General features: G+C 42.4%; 1 protein-coding gene across 1 annotated transcript in view; it reads right to left on the bottom strand.

The window, feature by feature from the left end:
• LOC139350039 (A disintegrin and metalloproteinase with thrombospondin motifs 14) overlaps positions 1 to 25,090 on the bottom strand; it is a 42,840-nt gene extending 17,750 nt beyond the window's left edge. Inside the window, exons 1-6 of the mRNA XM_070991130.1 lie at positions 24,695 to 25,090; positions 23,842 to 24,281; positions 12,742 to 12,898; positions 9,713 to 9,909; positions 4,022 to 4,105; positions 1,251 to 1,407 (exon numbers count right to left, since the gene is read on the bottom strand). Coding sequence (XP_070847231.1) covers positions 1,251 to 1,407; positions 4,022 to 4,105; positions 9,713 to 9,909; positions 12,742 to 12,898; positions 23,842 to 24,281; positions 24,695 to 24,773 — 1,114 coding nt within the window. The 5' untranslated portion in view covers positions 24,774 to 25,090. The remainder of the gene's footprint in view (positions 1 to 1,250; positions 1,408 to 4,021; positions 4,106 to 9,712; positions 9,910 to 12,741; positions 12,899 to 23,841; positions 24,282 to 24,694) is intronic.
• Positions 25,091 to 25,206: the final 116 nt, after the last annotated feature.

Raw genomic sequence — 25,206 nt, 5'->3', positions numbered from 1 at the left:
AATGCTGTGGGAGCAATGGCAAAACGTGAAAGCAGCGGTGGAAGCTGACCCTTTATCTGAAAGGCAGATAAAAGGGAATTCAGGAGAATGCAGATCACATTCCCATGAAGAGGCCATCGGGAGCTTTGCACATTGAAGCGAAAAGGTGCAGCAGCAGCAGCAGCTTGGGTCAAAAATCAGTTTCTCTACCGCTGGTGTCACGAGTGAGGAGAGGGGTGGTCTCCGTCGACTGGTCGATAAACTCAAACATCGAACAAACTGGATAGGAAATCAGTCAGGAGAGCAGATTACAACACTTAAAATCATTTGCAGGATTTCATCGCAGTGAATTTGAAACTGATAATCAGCTGAGCTCATTTGTGATTCATACAGCTGTTTAATTTCCAATTGCTCTGCAGCTACTCCATGAACTGAGTGGATTTTCTTCTATTTAAATACAGAATCTGCCATCTCACAGCTAAATTTTGACAAGGGAGTGCGATGTCTGCTCGTGACCCCGAGACACGGCACCCGATACAGCCCAACACAGAACAAGGTGCCATAGAAACCGGGCATGTTATGAACACAACAAAACAGCAGCTATGGCAACATCTGGAGGTGTGACAAGCAAACCAGGTAGCCTCGGGTCGTCCTCTGAACATGACACTTGTGCTTTAAAAGTTGAAAATACACACAGGTCACTGCAAGATATTGAACTTGAGCACAGAGGATGTTTGTTGATTCTGGGCCCAGGTTCTCTGGCGGTTAGGCTGCTCACTTCAAATTTTGTTTTGAAGGGCTGAAAAGAAGAAATACAGCATGACACAAACGCTAAACTGACATGTATGGTACTCCTGCTAATGACTGCATACATGTGATATTAGGGTTGAGAATTATCTACTCATTATTTGTGAGTGAGGACAAAGTCATACTGAACTTTACAAGACTAAAAAACAACAGTTAGTTTTCATGAATGACAAACTCTGTTTTTTCTCTACATGCCAAAAAACCCTCCTCAACAATATCAAGCTCAATTTTTCATATCCAGGGTGGCGTCAATGTCAAGTCAGCAAGGTTTTGGAAAGCTACTCAGTAATTATGTCCCTGTGAGGTCTCCGTGGGCAGAATTGGATTCACGACCTCAGCCGCAGCCTCCACTTTTAAGTTTCCATCGACCTTACCTGGGCAAGACTTGAAGCCAACCCCTTTGTGAATGGAAGCAGATATCAGCACTCAGTCTGCACAGGCCTCGATCGAGAAAAATACAGTACCTTGCATACCTGCGGGACCAAAATCTTGCCTTGTGAGGAAGATGGAGTGGTCGTGGTACTCAGCGTGGTCGGGGTCGCGGCGCTGTTGCGTGTTGGCCCATCGACACACCTGCTCCAGGCTGCGGGATGGGTTGCCACGCTCGATCAGGCTTATAGACTGCAGAAACACAAAGAGCGGGTGGAGGCTTTTACCACTCAGACCATGAATAGAAATAGAATTGCTCACCTTAACACTTCCCTTGCTCTGGCTAAGGAGAAGGAAAAACTCACCATTACAGCACTTTCGCTTCAGAAATCACAAAACAAGGTAACTTTTAGATTAATATTCTGTGGGAAAGTTGCAAAATGGGAATGTCAGCACAGCCCAAGGCTGCAGTCCTGCTCCCGTAATCGTGACTGTGACAAAAGATCAGACAGAAAAAAGCTGAGGCGATGGGGGCCCACAAACCGTAAGTGTTTCATTGTTAAAAAAAGTCATGGCAAACCTGGAGATTCTAGGTATAAGTTTGACTGAAAGTTTAGAAATGTAGCTTTTATATATATATATATTCAGTGTATAAACTTTAGAGAGTGTGAACACTTATCTGGCTTGAACAGGTGCCCTTTTTATGTTAAGTTTTCAAACTCAATTAAAGTTACTATTACTACTATTACTGTTTTATTAGTAATCATCTATTTCACTTGGATGTCAAATGACTATTTACAGTCATTATACAATAATTAATTGTTTTTAATTCAGAGGATTTTTAAACTGCCATTTCTTCAATAGTTAAGGTGCCTGAAGGACGTTGTAATACTGCTAATAGGAAGCACCCTAAGTGAAATTACATCCAAATTTCATTTTGAATTGAACTTAATGGAAATATGTGTGTATGTGAATTAAAATCCTATAAGACATAGAGAGCAGATCTTGTTTTCCTCTACTCAATGTGCCTCCAAGAAGACCGGATCTGCATTGTGAACATAAAAACCGCCTGTGTTTGTTTGTATGTGTGTGTGCGCCCGTGCGTGCATGTAGCGTCACAGCTGAATTACAGCTGCAGAAAGACGATTTCTAAGTAGAAACTATTGTTGGAAACTGAAATGGCATAACAAATATTAAATTGAAATTCTTCTGTTTAGTCTTCTGTGTTATAAGAATCTGTCCAACTCATCAGCAAAACTCAGTCGAGGATGAAATAGCGCTGTGATTGACAACAACAGTGGTCACACACAGAGTGTGAGAGGCCACTACAAACGAAACAACCACAGGAACTGGCAGTACGCGTTGTCTTTCTTCTCCGAATGTGTCCTACACACACGGACGGTGACACATTCGACGTGTTGGAGCTCATCTAATTGGTGCTGTTTAAACAGAATCTTACTGCTTTGGCAACCAGAGAGGTTAAACCAAAAGCACAATGCGCAGTCTCCAAGCAGAATCAATCAGGTATGTCAATTAACAGGAATTTAAGCATGGATGGACACGTGATGACAGCAAATAACACTGTTATATAATCAGAACAACAACTGTCCCTGCTGACTGAGCTAACGTGCAGTATGAAGTACTGAACGGTGTTATCATCAATCACCGAAATGAACTACTGTGTGCTTCTAAACTTAATTAGTTAAAGCTGTTTAACTTGTAGAAAAACCTCTTTGGCACTGAGTTTAAAAGGTTTTTAGCATCACCTCTGGTCACTTAATAGCACCCAATACTTAGGAGGGAGGTTTGGGGTTTCTTGGCCACTATAATAAAATCAGTCAAGGTGTTATCATGCACACAGGAACCTAGGTAACTCACAGGAATGAGGTCATCGGTACCTGTGGTATCTTGGTTACTGTAATCCCTGTATACATGCAGTAAGTCAGATATAAGACTTTTCCCCCACTCTCGACCTTAATTGGCAAATTATTTCAACTGTAGAAGTGTTAGAAAATACTGTTTTAGAGAACAGGCTCTGCAGTGAGTCTTCCAAATACTCAAATATTCAGTGGTGGCACCTTTATTTAAGCTTGTAGAGAGTGTTAGTTAAAATTATTGTGAACAGCAGATTTCATCTTCTGTTAATCCAGCTGCTCTGCTGTCAAAGTGAATCTTTTCCTGTCTCAAGTTTCCCTCATGCATTATGTAACAAGCTAAGTAGAAACCTAATTACATACATACATAGCCAAGAAATCATCGTTCTCCAGGATAAGCTGCAGCTCAGGTTTCTCTCATCCCCTCCCCCAATAATAGAAAACAGGTTTCTCATATGCATGACGCTAAAAAAGTCAGATTACTGCAGAAATGAATGTAATCCAGAGATTTAAAAACCTGCATGAACACTGGAGCCAAGCTAGCTGCTTCCCCTTGTTTTCAGTCTGTATGCTAAGCTAAGCTAACTTCCTGCTGGCTACAGATACATATTAATTGCAGAGAGAGTTGTATTGATCTTCTTATGTAACTCTTTAAATCCTTTGAAACTATAAGAAATGCATGTTTTTAATGTACTTTTGCACAGTATTATTTTTTTCTTTGACTGATTTTAAGTCATGAATTGTCATCAACATCTGAACCTTTTGTTTGGTTGGGGTGTAACGTTATTAAATCTTAATACGAGCCACCGTATATACATACATATATACATAGGTGTAAAATCAGCGTCGAGTTATGAATCAACAGAGACACATTTATATGCATAAACATCTGGTTTCAAACACAGTCCTGCACCAAATGTCATTACCTTTGAATATATATTTCAGCATAATAATAACAATCCAAACTAATAACAATCTGTGACATAGCTCACCTGTCGGTACCCGACCATTATCATGCGGACAAGGACAATGTTGATGTTGGTTCCCAAAGATTCATCATGGTAAATTTCATCAACCTGAAAGGAAAATGAAGACGTGAAGGACTGACGCTATCGAGCCTGCAGAGCATGTGCAGGCCAGTAACACAGTGAAGCACACAGCTGTCCTTTATGCAGAACCTTAATACAGGTAAACTGTCACAGCCTGTGGGGAGTCAAAGTCTGTGGGGAGAAAAATAAAGTGCTTCAGCACAAGATAAATACACAAGGACGGCGTGGGCCGGATTTCCAACTGACAATTACAAAGCAGTAAGAGAGGATCTTGGGTTCAACTCTAATTGCTTGAGTTTCCAAAGGATGTAAAACTGAGTAATTAATGGGTGTTTAACAGTAAGTACGTACTGAAAAGTACTAAAGATGATAATTATGGCGGCTACAAAGCAAAGAGTCTTGACTGGCATCAAAAGGAACGGAATAAAAACTGAAGCTTTGTTCTCCAAAATCTTTCGAGGGACATTATCAAACTTCACCCAGCGAGCTGTTGTTTACCACACCGGCTTCTCTGGATAACCAAAGGCACAGAGAAGAATTAAAGGTCATAGCTTTGGTGGACGCAGCTTTCCCTCTGTGGGCAGAGAGAAGAAGGCACTGCCCATGCTGTGGGACCAGCGCCTGCACTCGCTTGCAGCTTTTACGAAGAATAAAATGCCGCTTGTTGTTGTTTGTGTTGCTGAGTGCTAGTTAATTCACCTCTCTGTTGAAATGAATCTGCCTTATCTAAAACCCACGGGGTTTTTTCATCTCCTACAACAAGCTTGGAATCATGATGAAATATGTTGTTAAGACGCTGGCAACCGTCCAGTAAAACCAGTTGTTATGTTATGTAAATGGCCAAAAAGCCTGACCCAGAAATGACTGCTATTTGCCTTCATAATAACACTGTGGTATGTAGATGCTTAACCCACGGCCAAGCCAGGACTCCATTCAAATCCCATAACCAATTTCCACTTGAGTGTGTTTTATTTCCATCAAATGGTCGCTACATGTCGGCACTCCTCCGGGGCCCCATAAAGTCAATCAACTGCTTCACTTTGCGGATGATACATAAAGTTCAGAGGAAAATAAGAGGTGAATATTTCTTTTTCCATAAATCACGAAGCCATTTGGTTGGGGCATGTTGATTATGGGATGTAATTAAGAAAAACTGTGTGACTCGATCGGTAAACATGGAGTCGTTCAGCTTCACAAAGCAGCCTCACATTTCTCAACGCGAAGTGTGAACTTGTTCCTGAGAGGAAACACATGTTTACCAAGTTTTAAGGCATGTGGGTTGACACTGGAGGTGACACAATCATAAAATTTAACTTGATGTGTTATTTGATGAGCCGGGGAAATAATTCATGCTGTGCATAATTTAGCACCATCAACTTTTGTGCAATATTATATTTCTGTTAAGGCTTTAATTGAGAATGAACGCACTCATATCAGCTCAGCCGTTCTTCCAATTTATTTATCTTTTGTTTCGTATGCTGTTATCTCCAGTTCATAAGTTAATTATTATGCTCTCTTGAAATAACAAGGCTTTTGTTTTCTTGTGATAACGGGTTAATTTATCTTGTTATCTGAAGAAAACATGAGACTAATGAAAGGAGCTCTCTAGAGTCGGTTTTTGGTTTGTCTGCTCTGGGCTACAGTGGAAACATGGTGGTGCAACACGGCGGACTCTGTGAAGAGGACCCACTCCCTCAGGAGAAATAAAGAGCTCATTCTAAGGTAACAAAAACACAGCAATTCTTATTTCCAGGTGATTATACACTAATGAAAGCACTACACTACAGTATTATACTGTATTTCTGCCACACTGTGCAAATAGAAATCGTGCACATTGGTCCTTTAGAAAACCAGCACTTGAACCTATCTTGAAATTACCCTTAGCTTCATAATTTGTCAAAAAGACAGTTGCCATGCAACTGTTAGAACAGTTGAAGGGAGCGTACCTTTAACAAGCTGTGCTGAAACCGCTCCACTGCCAGTCACAAGTCACCCTTGTGAGTGTGGTTCTGACACCATTGTAATATCACGGGGTTTGACCACAGCCCTCGATACCCTGATGATGCCAATTTACTTGAGTTAACGGGTGGGTGTACGGGCAACTACTTTAAATTGCCTTGGCCTTACTTCAGACACACTAGCACCAAGCCGAGGATGCAGCTAAAAGGCCCTCATTAGATCAGAAATTATAGCAGAATGAATCGTATTTTCAATGTTTGACCTCGCCAGCTTCATTGAATTTCTTCAATATATGCTGATTTTGAATTTGCTGCAGCAACATGTTCGCAAACCAGGTTGGGACAGGAGCAACTAAAGACTGGGAAAGTTGTGGAATGCTCCAAAAACACCTGTTGGGATCATTCCACAGGTAAACAGGTTCATTAGTAACAGGTGATTGGGTCTGAAAGGGGCATCCTGGAAAGACTCAGTCATTCACAAGCGAGGATGGAGCGACGTTCACCGCTTTGTGAACACATGATTGGATACAGGAGATTAAATACATGGGTTTAGGAACACTTCATGAATCACCACACTTTCTACCAGGATGCACCTTTACCCCACCATCACCAGCGTCAGACTGTGGAGGATTTCTTTCTATCTCCCGTCTTCATATGAGCCCACGCAAAGATGCTTCAAATTGATCAACAGACTTTCCGCTTTGTTAACCTCAACGAGTCCCGTTATCTAATTGATCTCTCCATTCTGAAGCAACAAGGCTAGGGTTAACGCTAAAAACAGGAGACTCTTTCTCTCTGTACCTCCAAGATAGAACATGTTTGAGCTCCTTCTCCTCTAATCTATTCAGATAAACGTCTGCACAAAAATATTTACATCTGGGGAGAAAACATTATATAAACCATGAACAAGCTCCTCCTTAGTGCAAAGTCAACAGTTATTTTATAATAACTTTTACAATCTGGGATAAACCCATTTTATTTCATGTTTATGTGTGTTTGTGAAGCACTTGGTTGTGAGAAGAAAGAAAGAAAGAAAGAAAGAAAGAAAGAAAGAAAGAAAGAAAGAAAGAAAGAAAGAAAGAAAGAAAGAAAGAAAGAAAGGCTTACTTACACGCTGCAAAGAGCTACAAAAATGTTTTTCCAGTGCTTTACAATGCTGGTGTAAACTGAAAACTGACCGTGTCACTTTTCTCTTTTCTGATTGCATCTCAGGTCTGCATGCAACACTGATCCACCAAAGGCCATCGAACAAATGGTGTCGCTAGACGCTGTGTAATTCACCAGAGCCCTGAAGTGAAGTCTGATGTTATCGTTAATGCTACAGCGGAGGCACTGAACAGCTGTAATGCACAGAAATACCTCCTGCTCATATAAGCTTTAATCTCTCCAGCTGCTAATGATGAAAGCACAGACAGAAGAAATCCTACAAGAATTACTTTACAACAAACAGATAACTCACACGCTCGGCAGCTCAAGCTTCTCTCTCCATTTTAACCGACCTTTTATGAAATCTCCGCTCTTTGTTTTCATGATTTAAGAAGGGATATGAGAGCTGAAGATCGAGCGGCTAATTTCAAATTTAGAATTGGGTGTTGTCCAATGTCAAAACCAGAGGCATCACGTGCCCTCTTCCAGGCTCTTTCAGTATCTGTTCTTGTGCAGCGTCACAAAAGACACAAATGCCCAGGCGGTTCAGATGTGGCAAACAAAATAACAGAGTGCTATTCTTTGCTGAAACACCAACAAGTGTGTGTCACTTCGCTTTCTTTGGGTAGAAATTATGACCGCGCAGAACAAAAGTCACAGCAGAAAGGCCATCTTGGCTTCAGTCCAAATTTGCTCTGAGATGCAGGGTTACACCCAAGGCATTTAAGCAAATATTCCATTCACAGAAGCCTATTCAGGCCAATAAATGCTGTAAAGAACACACGAGTGACCCCAAGTTCTCCCAGTTTTGTTACGAGCTCAAATTCCTTGACTGGTCTATACTGACCTATATACATGTGTTTATGTTGGACCCAGGACAGAGGAGCTGCTGAAGAATGAGGACACCGTCAAAAAATAGCATCACAAAAGTTCCATGACGACTTTTGTAAGCACTGAAGATGCATATTTTTCCTGACAGGACTCAGGTCAAAACATTTTGGTGAGTCCCGCCGAGGGAGGGGCCAACCCCACGTCTACTGGGATAATTACAAAGCCAGGAGGAGGGGCTGGAGTCGGACTGTTGTGGCTGAAAACGAGAGTAGCAGCTGTGGGCTACAGGCGCTAGGTGTCCCTGGCTTGTGTACAGCATCACATCGACGTGGACAAAACCTGGTCCGTGCTCAAACAACACGGCCATTGTGCGGCAGGCACCTCAGCAGTCACCTTGGCTTCGCGCAGACAGGATGTCCAGTAATCAATCCCTCAGGGAGAGTTTCTCCAGGTGGTACTACGCATTCTGCAGCCACGGAGCAGGGATTCAGAGGGATTTGAGTGGGCAGAGCTCACTATGGCTTACGAGTGGAACTAAAGACTTTAGACCCTCATTTGTTTGAACTGCGCTTTTCTTCCTGGAAATTGCACATTTCTCCTGTCAGATGATACTTAGCATGAAGGGGAATATATGACTATTGAGAAGGAACGTACTTGATTTACCTTGATAGCTCAATCAATTTCATCCTGAAGGACGTCCTCAAATTCACCTCTCCTGCCAATGATTTGAAGCACTTGTAAGTGCGGAAAGAGAGCACTACACACCGAGGATGCACAAATTACAGAGCACGCTCCCGCGGCGAATTCACAGTATCATCAAGCAAGGTCATTAAAAATCAGACCCATCTCTCTGCCAGAGACATTTGGGGATGGAACCTGAATATAATATCCTAATTAAATAAACACATCATTCCACATAAGCAGAGCTTGGCAGTGCGGGCGGGCTTCGGGTGCTGGTTTCCATGACTGCCCCGCACAACTCCAACTCAACTTTCTAATTGGCCTAGTGCAGCTAATCAGACCACCATGCAGGGTCCAAATGGTAACTGTTACAGAGTGAAACCAGCACCCTGTGAAAATCTGACTTGGGGGATTTGGGCCCAGTAAGTAGATTATGGTGGTAGGAGCTGGTGGAACCCGTAATGAATGAGCTGAGAGTTTCTCCCCTCTACCTCATCGTAATCCATAAACAGCTAGAAAAAGTGGGGGTTTGGGGAGAAGTGTGGCAAGGTCTGATAATAGAGAGGGCAAGGAGGAAAAAATAACTCCACAGGTAGATGAAAGCATGAAAAGATCACCAGTCGGAGCAGCATTTTCATGTCAGCAAAGGATATTTCTAGAGCTGCAAGGATAAGTGACAGACAACGATATTGACAGAGTCATTGTTTCATGAAAAAACGCCCAATTTCACAAATTCAAGTCTCTTATTGCTAACTGTTGATTTTCTTTGCCTCATACAATAATGATCTTGGACCGAGCAATTTCACTGCCTTTGACTTGACTATTGATTGACATTTAAAAAACAGTTTCATGACATTCATGACTGAATGATTTGTCAATAAATGAAGAAAATAATCGGCACATTAATCAATAATGAAAGTAACGGTTAGTTGCAGCCCTGGATATTTCGTGTTCAGACTTTGCATGAATGAGCAGCAGGTGGTGAGAACATTTTTCTCAGCAACCACAGCAGACTTACTATGTTCATGAGCGTGAGAACATAATTCTGCACGTGCTCCTTGCCGTGGAAGCGCACCACCGAGTCGTCCACAGCCAGCAGCACCTCGATGTTGTAGTCGTCTTTCTTGGCGTGCCTCCTCTTGCGCTCGGACTCGGACAGTTTATGTTCGACGAGGTCCAGAGCCGCAGGGAGCTTCGCGATCCCGAAGTCTGCCACTGCAAAACATGGCCAGCGCATAAACAAGTCAATGAATGGAGTGCGGGAATTTGATGCATGCATGCTGTTTCTTCTCTTATTTCAGCTTCTGTGTCAGAAAAAAAAGTCGGGATGCTCAGGAGGACTCCTTGGGGATTACGGACAGGCCTGCGGACTCTCGATGTCTCATCAAAGCCCTCCACTTACACTCATAAACTGCTGGCCTGCCAAGTCACAAGCGTATTTCCTCTCTGCCTCACATTCCACCCATCTATAACATGCATTCAGAGCGTAAATCCCTTCTGAGTTACACCAATCCCAAACAAAATAATAAAGCACTTCAGCTGTTTTCTGTATGTGTGACATTTCTATCCACTACCCATGTATGTCAGAGTTCCCACAGAGGCTATTCTTGATAAACTGAAAATTGAATTGTTATCCTGTGGGACAAACACCACAGAGGCAATAAATAGAAAGGACTCAGAGTGTGTCACTGCCAAGACAGCACAACGATAGAAAACGTATTTTTGTGGCCACTTTTAATCTGCATCTGGATCTGCATGAAGATGCGCACAATGATAATTATGAGATACATGCACCAATTACTTTCAGCAGATTATTGAAAACATCATGCCTCATCTTTCTGCCAAATGTCACAGAAATCAAAAACAACATTCAGATGTTCTGCTAAATAAACAATCAAAAAACAAGTCAATACATGATCTCTGTGAAGGAGGTAAGAGCACTCTCAAATGTAATTGCAGAATGTGTTGACACAGATGACATGTCTGGCAGAAACCACCACCTTCAAACACCCATGGCATGTTTCGCTCAAAGCTCTGAATTATTACAACCTTTTGTCGACGACGGCAGTGATTCCCATTATCTTATGCATACCAGAAAATCCACTGGATGAGGTATTTTGCGAAAAACATTCAAACAAGTTGCTCCAGACACAGTTTATTTGAAATAAATATGAATAACAGAGGCTGCACGGTGGCGCAGCAGGTAGTGCGCGTGCCTCACAGCAAGAAGGTTGCCGGTTCGATTGAAGTTTGCATGTTCTTCCCGTGCATGCGTGGGTTCTCTCCGGGCACTCCGGCTTCCTCCCACAGACCAAAAACATGCTCATTAGGTTAATTGGTGACTCTAAATTGTCCTTAGGTGTGAGTGTGAGTGTGAATGGTTGTCTGTCTTGTGTGTTGCCCGGTCCAGGGTGTACCCCGCCTCTTGCCCCCCTGCAACCCCGAAAGGGATAGGCGTTATAGAAAATGGATGGATGGATGGATGGATGGATGGATGGATGGATGGATGGATGGATGGATGGATGGATAAATAACAGATAAATGCATAACAGATGACAAGTTGTTGGCAGCAGCTGTGGCAGAGAAAATGGGTTCAACAACTGCAAAAACTAGACAATCTTTAATGAGCAGTTAACAAGATAACTGCTTCCAAAGCTGCTTTTAATTAGGACCACATATTTTTATATACCAGACAGAAATAAATCATAAACAGGGACATTAATTGAGAGTGACAGAGCAAAATGTTATTTCAGTTCAAGCATAATTTTCAAGTCTGTTCGCTGTTGCAGAAAAAGCCCCTTCACCTGTTTCAAGGCTTATTTGGTACGTTGTTGATCCTGAGGGACAAAAGCTTTCAATCAGTCGAGTGCAAGAACATGGTCACGAAAATGAAACACCGATGCTTTCCTCTGTAAATGACGTCTTGCTCAAGTGAGTTGATGATTGGAGCTATTTCTCACACAGGTAGAGAAACAGTAATGGAAAAGGTAAAAATGGCAGCAATGTTCCGACAACGTCCAACGTCAGACAGCTGCATCATTTCATAGAAGAACGCAGACCGTAAAGATAAAAATGAACAAAATGCAATGAACGAAAACGGAAAAATAGCGGGCTTGGAAAATGTGAATCGGGGCTTGATTGATCCTGAGGATGAATACGCAAGAAGGCTGAGGAGCAAAATGAAAAGAGCCACACAACAGTTTTACAGCTACAGACACAGGGAAATGGAGAGAGCTAGTGAGCGCAGTGAGAGTCGTCCACCAGATGCTCAAGCTATTGTTGTAGCAAAGGAAGGAATAGAACAGGAATTCACGATGGAGTTGGGTCATTTGACTGCGAAGGAAAGGTCACCCCGCCCCTCCCCCGACCTCACCGACTCCCCCACCCTCCCCGGTCCCCAGTGTGACCGCTGAAGCCAAGCATTCCTCTCTTTACCAGCTGGATTAGGAAGCACTGCCTCTGCCTTTGAGCCTAATAAATGCAGAGCAGTGATAGGGGGTTTGAAAGATGCAGAGTTTAAAGGACCTTACAAAAGGCTACAAGGTGTTTCAGGTTTAGATTTGTACAGATTTTTCCAGCCACTGGTTTCCAGTCATTTCACTGTTCATACTGCTGTTTTGTGTTGAGACAAAGTTTATTACGATTATTAAGTAAGGTCATCTTGCGAACGTTTGCCGATTCACACAACTAGCACACATGGAGCAACGTTAGCATGTTGTGTCCAACATTCACTCTTCTTTTAGCTCTTTTTTTTTGGTTTCCATCAACTCCTGTGTACGATATTGTAAAGTACATATGAGTGGTAATAAGTGGGATAAGCATGCAAAGCAACTGGTGCTTTAAATGCAGCTGAGCTCCCGTCTGTTTATTCATTTATGCTGTATACTGTATGATGTACTATCTTATAGTACTTGCTGTTATGAATCTCCAGGGCACTTCTGCACTGACTCACATGCACACCCATGTACTCACACACAGTGAAACACACACACAACACACACAGTGCTTTATGTTTCCACTGACATCACGCTGCTTCTCCTCGCCTACCTTCATTGTGGAGGTCCTCCCTCCGCTGGCCCGTTTCCCGTTTGATGGCTGACCTGCGGTAGACCACGTGGACACGCCCCTTCACTTCCACGTCCTGTTGGCCCTTTTCGAGGGGCTCGATGAAAAACTCCCCATTATCAGTCCGGATCAGACCTGCCTGGAAAAAGAGGGCTTCAAATTAGTGCAACCCTCCTCCTTCAAAGGGCGGTAATTCCACTGGAGCCAGTAATTATAGTGTGCCTGATCAATTTGAAGATTTAAAGGAGGGTTGGATGACGCAGGTAGACAGAGTCTGGGGCCCTTCAAACCCTTTACCAAGATTTAGTGAGTGCCACCATGATTTCACATGGAATGAGATGATTGTTCGTAATGTCTCAAAACAGCCATGTTTCCATTTGTTTTATGTATTTTTAATTCATAGAAAACACTGCTGTTGGATACAAGTATAAGCTCAGATACTACAATTTTCAAAGTCTAAAGCCTGTGTTAAAGTTTTATAATGTACTTCCACGCAAAGTACTTGTCTCTCTTTCGTCCTCTATACTCCCCACAGAGAGCAGCCATAATTGCGCATAAGAGTGGGCGTGCTGACCCTTCCGTCGACTCACTGATTCAAACCTTGACATTTATGTTAGTAGCACTGAATTAGGGGTTAGGCACAATTGTAATGTCTTCCTCCTCTGACATGGAGTTTTCCCTGACTGATTTTTGAATGACAGTGAAAAGTGGACCCTGTGGAAAGAAAAAATGACCTCGCTCTTTCACTCAGAGGGACAGCAATCATTAGGTGACATTTACTGCTGATTTGCATAACTTCAATAATTTTGCTGTAGCTGCTCCGGAAATATTGTGAAATTGCGTTTGATCACCAACATGAAAATAGACCAAATTAACTGAAAAAATCACCAAAAAAATGCCACAAACACTACAACAATCCATCCCCAAGGAACAACAGCATGGGATCTGGCACTTTCAATAACTAGGTGACTTTCATTCCCAGGTGCATAACAAAGAACCAAAGCGATGTTGCGGCACTGCGTCCTCCTTTTTAGCATCTGCTGGTGCTAATGCAGCACCTTGATTGGAACAACACACAAGGGAAGACAAACATTTGTACACACTGATTTCCATCTGTTTCAGGCCGATTCGTGGTGTACTCAGTGTGACTGAAGGTAAATATTTAGGCATATGAAAGCCAAAGTCCAGCTCTGATTCACTCTCACACTGCAAGTTATATATATTCCTTTGTCTCAGTTGGTGCAGTTGCGATCACTAAAAGTGCTTTTGACATTTTCTACATACTATCACTCTGCACTGAGTCAGTACAGGCATAACTGTGTATTTTTTTTTTTTTTAATATGAGAGCTTTGTGTACAAAGTCGGCCTATTTGCTGTGGCTATTCTTAGAGCCTGGCTGATGCCATTATTGCACAAGCAATCAAGTTATTAAGTCAAGCATTGTTTCTCTGAATGCTCGGCAAATTTGACAATGTCAGGGCCATTTTTGTTTCTGAATTACCTCACACACGCAGCTATTTCTGTCTAAATGTCTGCAAACACATCTGCTGATACGGAACTGCCTGTGTTACATATTTGCAGCCTGCGTATCAGTTCATTACTTCAACATGATGTCAGCTAGTTTGCTAGTAAACCTTTTGCTGCGCTATGTGCTATATCGACAGTCTTGGTCATTGGTCAGTGAACACCATAAATAGGGATGATATTTTTAGAAAATCAATGTTTTAAATGACAAAAACATCATGAAAGGCTTGGACGTCAACAGGTTTTTGAATAATGAGGTATTTTTCCAGAAGGTGGTCAAACAAATGGAAGAGAAACTGTATTCTTAATCAGAGTACACATAAATAGGACTATTGGTGGACTAATCATTTTCATTATCCATGTAACCAGTTTACAAGGATTATTGTCCTTTTTGGAATAAGAGCAAAAACTGGAATATTTTGTGCATGCAAACGTGGTCATTGTCAATGTTTTGATCCACTCTCACAGCTCTCACAGTGTCGCTTTCAGCAAAAAAAGCTCTAAAAACCCACTGGACACTACCTGCTCAGCACCAAACAGCAGACAGACACAGTTCACGATCAGCTGGTGAACATAGTGGAGCATTTAGCAGTTAAGTAACCAGATATTTCCCTCAGGAGTTGGTAGAGGCCAAAAACAGAGCTAATGCGAGAGTGACTTTTGGACTTTCATTCATCAGGTGGCCATACGCTTGACTCCAAATGAATGATGATGATGCTCCACAGCTGCTCATTGCGTAAATAAGCAGTTGCTTGTTAAGAAGCTCATCGTATCAACTTGAAATGTGCAGCTTGTTGTGTACATTCTTGTATGTAAGACTTTTCCCCTCCGCGTTGCACAACTGTTTTGGTAAGTGAGAGTGCTGGATGGTAACGTCCAAACAATCTACTGTTCACTGGATATGACACATCTCTCTGCTCTGTCGATGGAAAATCACATATGCCACCAAGCTGTGAGTAAACAAAGGGTTGCTCTTGTTTAAGCCTTGGCTCGCTGTTACAGCCTGTATGCAAGATCAATATCAGCATTTGTCCAAAGCTTCCACTTCAATTATGTTTCACCATTCATCATTTGTCGGGTCATGGGAGGATAGTGTCCCAGCTCATGCTGGACAAGAGGTGACCAATCTATCACTGGGATGACACTTCAGAGGCATTTCACATTCACACCTACGAGCAGTTCAGAGTCACCATTTAACCTAAAGGGAGACCCACACATGAAGAAATGTTTCTCCTGTTCAGTACATTTTTCTTAAAAATGCAGTTATGGAGCACATTGGTGGACAAATGGTGTGACACTGCCACATAATTTGTTCAAATCCATCCAGAGAACATTGTTCCCTCATGTTTCCTGTCACACTGTCATAAGCTGTGGCCAAAAAAGACAACAACACAAACAACTTGTAATAGTAAATTAAGGAAGAACACATATCCCAGTGTGACCTACATGGAGCAAAAGCAACGTTGCATCATCTGCTAATGAACCAAACAAGTTTGAAGTTGACACATTTCTTGTTTGAGTTGCCATCTTGTTTCTATTACGCTTAATACGCATAAACTGTGCTTTCTGAACACACTGCACAGTGCAAATGACATTTCTCATATTCCTGCTCCCTACTAAGAAAAAAGAAATGCATCCAGCCTATCATTATACGCATGAAGAAGGCACACCAACAAAGTTCTGGCAAGAATGTGTGTATTTACAGCTGCAAAAAGAAATCTAAATACAGTGCAGCAAAGAGGAACACTGTGCCTAAAAAAAACAACTCCGGGCTAACAACACAAACGCTGTGAACTGAAAGGTGGAAATGTGACAGTGAGGGCAAAGAGGAGTGAAAGAATCTGTCCAGCCCCTGACCAGGAAATGCCAAGTAAGACATGCTCGAATACTTCCTCTGTGGTCTCTTATTTCAGCAGTGGGTGGAAAGTGAAGCCGGGTCTGTGAGGGGAGAGCAGCAGCATCTGGAAGGGCCTACAGAGGAACCAAATGTAAACATATGTACACAGCACAGTGAAGTCTGGGCCGGGCAAGAGTGTAGGATTGCTGTCAGAAGTGAGGAGGAGACACAAAGTTAATGGAGCTTCAGAGGATCTGCCTTAATTTCTGTATCGTTACTGGCTTCAGCCCACTGAAATTTACATTTAGACTGATTAAAAAAGACCTGACCGACAAATTAATTATTGTGTCAGTAGCACTGCCTTGGTGCTCAGAGCTCAGACAATTATCTGGTTAATAGATTAACAGAAAATGTATCATTAATCGTCATTTATCTATGAAAACAGATATGAAATGCTTGGAGCGGAAAGCTCCGGCTGCAAACATGTTGAATGCTTAAAGCCTGAGAGGTAAAACTCAGGGCTTAAAGTCCTTTATAAGCTACAGGCAATTAACATGTTTATAGCTGTTTGGCAAATTTGTTCACAATCATTTTGATTAGCTTTAGCTGTACTTTGTATTTAGCTCTAATTAGCAAATGTTAGCATGCCAATGTGCTAAAAACTAAAACAGAGAACATTTTAACACCGTACCTGCTTTACATTTCCAAACGGTCATTAAGAGAATATTAGCATGTTAATGTGAACAGACACTGACATCATTTCAGAGGTAAGAGAACAAAATCTGAAGAGTGTTGTGCTCAAAATACAGCTGGAGTCAAGAAATGAAACAACCACCTCACTAATGGTTAAAACTATAAACCAGCACAAAAATGACAATAAACCACCATGTTCTGACCAGACACATTACAAACACTAATGAAAACTAACATTTGGGAACAAAAACAGCAAACAAACCACTCAGTCCAGTACTAGGCATGATGGGAAATGTAGGCCATCGCCACAATATTTCAACCTACATTACAAACCACAGCTGAGCTGCACACTCTGCTGCACTTAGGTTGCAAAATGTGCAGAAATCTATTTATTCAGTGCTTTCTTATTGGGCATCAACCTCACATTTACCTGCATAAAAAACAGAGTTTAAGTATAATTAAATGCTTCAGGTCACGGTTACACCAGTGAGCTGAGATGCAAGCCTGCACAGAGCTTGTGCAAACAGCTGCAGATTAAAAAATAAGAGCGTATCTGTTGTGTGAGACACTCGAGTGAAAAACAGGATCTGATATGCTTGTCTGGACACAGAGTGACAAGAATGATTGAAGCATCTTTTTGCCGTGAGTGTTGCAATATAGGGGTATTTGCAGGCATAAAGTGATTCTCAAGTTAAAAGGGATGTGGGACGGGGGCGTTAAGTGGGGGTCAATGGCCCATAAGAGCCCCCCACTTCCCGTGCCTCCACCTCGGAGCAGTCTCCTCTCACAGTCACAAATAAAAATCAAAGCCAAAACCTCATTTTTGCTTTGGGACCTCCTCAACACACAGAACTGACTGTATTATTTGCAGCAACATCATCTGTGAGAATGAATTAGCACATCCGAATAACACATCAGTAGTTTTTCATACTGTGATGCTTAAAAACACAGATGTGTTGAAGTAAAGGCAATGAGGCATCCAGCTCTGTCACTGACACCTTAAAAAAGGCAAATATAGCTAAACCTTAGGCTCACCAGTGCACTAAATTCCACACGTCAGTAAGAGCAACTGTGAAGCTGGATATTTACTGTATGTAACCTCAGAAAGATTTGAGAAAGAGGCTTCTTTCTGCTCTCCAAAGCAGCAGCTGGAGTGTGTCACCTGCTCGGTGCAAAGAAGGCACGGAAATTACTTCACTGCTGGAAATTTGTCTCGTTTAAAGAAACATGCTGTGCATCAATATGCACAGGTTTGACTTCAGCGGAGAAGACACAATGAAACAATAACAAAATGCTTAAATTAATTGAGTCCAGACACACTTCTTTGTGTGAGCCTGTGCAACTGTGTGATAGCAGCCTGCAAGGGCGTAGCTTTGGTTTCCGAAGACAGGTGGACACAGTAAGGGAAATAACTAATTACGCTGTGACTCATTGTATTGTAACCCTACTTACAATATTTTTTGTGTCTTTATTCCAAAGAGAAGTGTGCTTTACTTAATAAAATAAACATTTCATTTTTCTCTTATTTTAAGCCCGGGGAGCATGCAGGCGTCCGTTTCAGGCTGCATATCGCCTAAACAACCTCAGCAGTCCATGACCTGACAGGCAAGACCTTTTCAGATGAGTGAGTCAACATTATTATCAGCTCAGATCTACTCTGTGGTGGCTCGACAGTAAGAAAAATATTCAGAGAGATTTGAGGAAGACAATCAATGTGAAATTATGCCAGCAGCAGCACCACCACCATACCCTGTCAAAATTACACCCTTGCTGACAGAGATCTTTTTCTTGCAACACTTATGCATATATAGAGACAGGTAAGTGGCAAACAGTGTCGCAATACACCAGTGTTGCTGTTGCACACATCAAACATGGTCTTTTTCATCTTTTACTGAGGTAGTCTAATAGAGACATCCTTAAAGTGCACAAATGACAAAAACAAAATAAAAATGGAACAAGTGCCGCAGGCCACGGATGTTTGAGCTAGAAAATCAAAGTGCAACCATCACTCCAGGAGCTTAACCTGTAATTTGTGGCAGATTGATTAGAAACGTGTAATTTCAGTTCCAGGCACTATGTTTGTTGATCCACAAATGAGAGACAGAAAGAAGAATGATGATCCTCTGTCAACCACTTAGATCAAGGCATGCATAATAATTTTCATGAGCTCATTTTGCCCTGCGTTATAGATCTATCTGACCTATAAGGCAGGACGAAATAACACTTCTGACGCACTATTCGTAAGTCGCTGATGGCGATGGACATGCTGGTGATGCTGGATGGAAATCAGGAAGATCAATAAGCCGGGGAGTAAAACATGGCTGAGTGCTGCTGGACTCAGCAGAGGTGCAGGCTTGAAATAATCGTATGAGACAGCTTGTGGGAGCAGGGGATTACTACCTGATTCCTTTTTATCAGCTTTCACGTCTCACTGTGCAGGGCCACAAAGGGCAAGCATAGCTGGTGGTCAAGACGCAGATTATAGAGAGAAAATTGGACTCATAATCACCGGCACTCATCTGCATAGGCCTGACATCAAAGAGGAGATTATCATTATGAATTATTAAATTATAATAGCCATTAAGTAGAGCACTTAATTAAAGAAGAAAATTACGAAGCTGCTGTTTTTGGCTGATTGATTTTCATACCAAAGTTGTTAGTTATAGTGTTGGTGATGAAATGGAAGTAACAGTAGAGGCAGAAGCAGTAGTAGTAGTAGTGATACTAGCAGTATCAAGTAGTGGTAGCTGTAGTAGGAGCAGTAGTGGTAGAAGAAGAAGTAGTTGAACTATAGTAAGAGGTAGTTTTAGAAGTGGCTCTACCAATAGAAGTAGCAGGTAGAATATAGTGATATATTATTGGGCCATTTATAATCAGTTTGTTAAGTATTGATGTGATTCAGGACATTCCCTGGTGTCTGTCTGTGCACGTGTGTGTGCGCGCGCACGTGTGTGTCCTGTACTACAGTGTGTGTTTGGACGAGCACATGTTTCGGCAGACATGCTGTAGCTGCAGCAAATAAAGATTAGGCCGAGAGGAAATAAATCACGTTATTGGCTGAGACGTCGGGCTTCCACTGATGGAGCTCTTAATTTAGTGACTTTACTTCCTTGCCAGCAGAGTACTGGAACACCGGAGGATACTGGAATACTGGACTGGGACCAGCCCTGTACAGAATTCCTGCAAATATTCATGAATAGAAGAATTTATGCAAGCATTTTCCATCTCCAATGGATGGAAAACTGCCCCCACCACCCCCACCCCAAAAAAGCCAACTGACTGCTCACTGTTGCTAGGTGGCTCCCTCTCTTTTTAACTGATGGACACAGAAATAGCGCTCTTCCGACTGCGGTTATCCGGCACTCGTGTTTCCATCACACATGTAATTCAATCAGCCTGTCATCTGCGCTAATTCCCAACACATGAGCAGCAACGGTGTAATCATAGCCATCACTCATCGCTCTATAACAATAGTCATGCTCGTCTGGAGCGCACAGCTGTTGCCATACAGCAGGAGTTCCTGTCAGACGGGGAGATTTCGCAGACATCTTGGTCAATCACACATAAATTATATTAAAATGAAAGCGCACGTCTGTTTCAGGAGTCATTCACCTTCTGTGCAACCTCAGTCTGGAAGGGCTGTGAGGACAAATATACCCAAAAGATATCCAATGAATTTGCAGCTTTACTGCATGCATGTCTTATCTGTCATGATCTTGGAATGCCGTAAATCATTCGCCTCCCGACACATGGCAGCAGACCAAATTAAAGTAATCTGTTACTGGTGATGTAATGCTGATTGTTCATGTATGTGCGCGCCCTCACTGCAGAGGACACTGATAGCAAAGCTTAGCGTGGAAATTAAAGTTGTACTGAAGCTCTTCTGAACACTTTGTTTCCAGCACTGCAGAGAATATATCTCTGCAGCTGTGATATATATCTTCTCCAATCGTCCAATACAGCATGTGTCTGTTCTCCACAGGGGAACCTGCCAAACACACTTTTGAAGATGGAGTGCTGGTGGTACGCAAAGACACACAGCGTCGTGCATATCAGGGACTTGGCCCACATGCAGTGACCTCAGCACATGAGTCACGTTCTTATTCCTTTCAAACTGGGTCCTTTCATCAGACATGATCTCTTCACGTCCTTCCACATCAAGCAGACACTTTAGACTAAATAATTTGCCTGCGAGCTGTCTGCGCACCTTCAAATGCTCCCCAACATCCCTGCATGCACAGACAGGTCTACGTTTGTGTTGGCTTTGATGCAAGGAAACACATGGACAATATTCCTAAGAGTCTGACGGCAACCTTTAAAGAGTGAGTTGGTCCAAATCGCGTGGATGGAGTGGTATCTTTACACAGAGATTGATTTGGTTTTACTTCTGAGACCTTTGCCGCCATCTCATTTCAGTACAGGCCAATGCAATGTTGTTTAAGACGCTCAAAGCTTTGAAATTTGACATTTGGAAAAGTCAACAGCAGCATGTCTTTCCAAACACAATATCCCAGAAATACACGTGTGTAACACACAGACCCCAACATCAACAACTCTTAATATTACTCTAACTCTTATTATTGTCAAGTGGCTTTACACGAATTTTCTATCCCTGTTTTTATGTCTTTTTTTCTGTGAAGCACTTGGTTCATGTGCTTTGTTTGTTTCTTGTTTCCATTGTACTGTTTCTTGCACTGTGAGCTGCAATCCTTGCATGAAAGGTGCCATTCAAATCAAATTTCTCAACAGAAGACCTGTCTTGTCCGTGATAACAACTCCCTGGCTTGTGGCTTTACTTCTCTATAATTCATCTCTTCTAAACTCTCAGCTCTTTGCTTTCTGTATCAGGCCTTGCTTAAAATCAAATAACATCGGGATGAAGCCTGCCATCTCTGGTTTGCTTAGGTTTCTAACAAACAATACCGTTCATATCGTAGAGGTCGGTTAATACAGCATTGTGCTGCATAGTGCTGCTGCGTCACTTCTTGAATTGAGTCACTGAAGGGCACACAACCTTTCAGGAAATGACCTTGTGATTAGAACACAGCACGGCATTGTCCACACACAACACACTGTTATTACATTAAGAAAGAAGTAAGGGGCATCTTCAGCGTGGTTTGTTGTGTACAGAAAGACTCTGAGAATGAGAAAATGCGGTGATGATGACAAACAATGCAAGCGTTCAGAGATGCAGGCATCCACAACATAAAAAGCTCAACTGTCCTCACAAGCATATGAAGACACAGAGAGGGAGAGATGAAACCGTGGGCTTGTGAAAATCTGAGCTGAAAAAAAAAACTAGGTTTTCTCACTGGAAGTGTCGGAGTGTGATAGTTTACAAAAGGACTCATAACTGAGATTTAGTGTCTGTGTCATTTGAGGGGTTTCAAAGCTCCTGGGTCAGAAGGTTATCTTCAACACAACATTCCTGTCAGAGCAATTCGCAGGGCTGACTCAGAAAAGCTAAGGAGTAGCCTCACTTAGGCCAACCTGCCAATTCAAATGTCACATGTGCGTTTGAAAATTCACTCTAATTTGCTCGACTGCAAACATCCATTAGTGGCTCAGTTCACATCCCATCGCTCCAGTCCATCACAGCACGACGCAGAGGCCATGATGACCTCAAATGACTGTGTTGGAAGCACAATGATGAATAGATTGGTGGTAATGGAGGAGATGCACAATGCTCTGGACAGCAAACAGGTCTGAATGGAATAGATCTTTACCTTGCTAGGCCTCAAATATCACCAATTAAAGAAAGCCATAATTGAGGATGCTTAAAACAGCTGTTTAAAGTCATTTTCCACCCAAAATTTGTCTCTTTAGAATCATCTTTAACTTGTTTTTAACTAAAATGTTTTCAGAAACTTCTTAAACCCACTCCTGCAGCATAATCTCTGAAGTCCATCCATATGCTCATATGTTCCAAACACTCATATTTTGCCAAAGCAAAGTGCTTGTCAGGGTTTCCATTTTGGATCAGATTCCTGGATGGCAAAATACTTGTATTAGCGAAGCTCCAACCAAATTCTGTCCTCACTCTTTTTTACTGACAAAAAACCCCTTCAGATTGCAGGTTCCTGGCGCACCAGGTGGCGCTAACTTTAGCATAACATATCAGAGCATTTAGCAGCTAAAGAGATAAAAAGAGGTGGTCAGACACACAATGGCAAAATAATGGCTAATATTGCTCCTCATGTTCACCATATCAGGTAATGTCAATGTTGGGTTGACCACCTGTTGTGCTGCCCCCAAGTGGGGGAAAAAAATCAATTAATGCAGGTTTAGGTAAAAAAATTAAACTTGGCTATTGTCCATCTACATGCTATGCATACGCTACTGTCTGTGCTCAGCCACAGACTGTTTGTCAAAGAAAGAAATATGAAAGCATTCAGATCTGATAATGGATTCATAGTTAATATCCAGGCCCTTCTGCTCCTGTCTCTATTCTCATGCACAACCCTTCAAGCTTGGTCAGACCCACTCGATTCTAGCCCAATCGCTGGCTGCCTGAAGAACTCCTGACCAATGGAAGAGCAGTATCCCGACACTCAAACTGCCACATGTGCCTGCTAGTGTATAGGGGAGTATTTTGGCAAAAATATGAGGGTTTGGAAGACACTGAGCGAACAGATGGAAAGAATAGAAATTATGATGCAGGAGTTGTTTGAGAAGTCTATGGAAGCTTTAATGCTTTCGTAAGAGAGTGAAAACTGGTCACATAAGGTAACTGAAAATGATAGCCTCTGAGCAAAGGGCCAAATTACAAACTTGCAGCCACGTCTCAAGCAGACACAGGGCTGAATGTTTGACACTCAGAGTAGATTTAAGAAGGGATATTGCTTTAATGTATTGGTCTTATGTAAGGGCATGATGCATGTGCAAGCTTAGGTCAGGAAATATGTTAAGTGGCCATTTCTGAAGATGAATAAATACATAACAACCCTCCACGTTCTGTTTGACATTTTTACTCCCTGCTACACCTCTCTTCATCAGACATACATTTCAAGTATGCACTGGTGACTTACCAGTCCGTCACAATTGCTGATAGCCACTGAGGCCTCCGGCATGTCACTCACATCCCCAGTGAAAACACAGTCTCCGTAGATGCGTTCCTTGGCTTTTTCCACAAAGTCCTCCTGCCATTCCACAAAAGCCCCGGGGGCCACCAGCCTCCTGTTGGCCCTCAGGCGGAGGTGCAGTTCTTTCCCAAACACGGTGACATTGAAAAACAAGTGCTGAGCCGAGGCGGAGGTGACCGAGGGCATCTCGGGGGCACTGCGGGCCACCCTTCTTCTGCTGCCAACGGTTGAGGAGGCATCAGCAGCATCAGCAGCAGCACCAGCAGCAGCAGCAGCACCTTTACTTCCACTTCCAGCAGAGACCACGTGAGAAATGTACCGGCCATGGGAGTCTGTGCTGAATGGCACGATAAGACCATATTCACTTAACTTTCCAGAGAGTTTTTCTGATGGGACAGACAGTGTCAAGTGAGAATCACATTCACAGAGCTGTAGGGCAAGTTCTTATGGAGAAAGACTACAGAGCAAAGTATGCCCAATGATTAAAAGATGTATCATAGAGGACAGAACTAAACTTTATTTCTTATTATCTACATAGTACATAAAGGCTGCTGAAATTGAATGCTGTCTTTATGAAACAGGAGTAGGCTATAATGTGGACATAAAGGGAGATCCAGGAGTTAAATAAACTGTCTTGACTTAACCTAGAACAGTAAGGCTGTCACTTACTATGTTGACATGTCCATAACAATAGACCATCACTTTTTATCATTATTCCACCACAATCATAATTTAGATTGCATTTCTATACACACTGCAAAAGCACGGCATTAAAAAAGAAAACAAATGGATCACTCACCATGTGTTTCTGCAGCGAAAATATGATCCAAAAATAGCTGACTGAGTGAAAAGCACATCAATAAATACATCCAATCCATAGCGAGGGCTATAGTGTGAGAGCTGCCGCTTCAGCGCTGACTTTTCCTTTCTGTTGTAAACTTTGAACAGAGTCCTTCCTCCTGAAAAAAACGCTCAAATGCAGGAGAAAAGTCCTCAGAGTTGAGCTCCAGCGAAGCAGCCGGGCATTTCTGAGCGTTTCCCTCTAGACGCCAAACTGACGGATATTCGCAAGTTGTTTCCAATCTTTTGGCCTGTGCTGAAATGCATAGACCGAGACTGCCCCATCCATTTAGGGCGCTAAGGGGGGGACAATCTGGGGTGCTGATGACGACAACTCCCCGGTAAAAACCGGGACGGTTTCAAGAGGTAGCCCAATTTTTTTTTTTTTTTCTTCCCTTCTTCGTCCTTTGCTTCCTCAGATAACTTTCTAAAAAGGCTGGAGCGCAAGTTAACGCACGCCTACGCTGAGAA

Source organism: Chaetodon trifascialis, chromosome 21, assembly GCF_039877785.1.
Source record: "Chaetodon trifascialis isolate fChaTrf1 chromosome 21, fChaTrf1.hap1, whole genome shotgun sequence".
Classification (NCBI taxonomy): domain Eukaryota; kingdom Metazoa; phylum Chordata; class Actinopteri; order Chaetodontiformes; family Chaetodontidae; genus Chaetodon; species Chaetodon trifascialis.
Note: the sequence above shows the minus strand (reverse complement) of the source record. Positions and strands in the feature narration are given on the sequence as shown.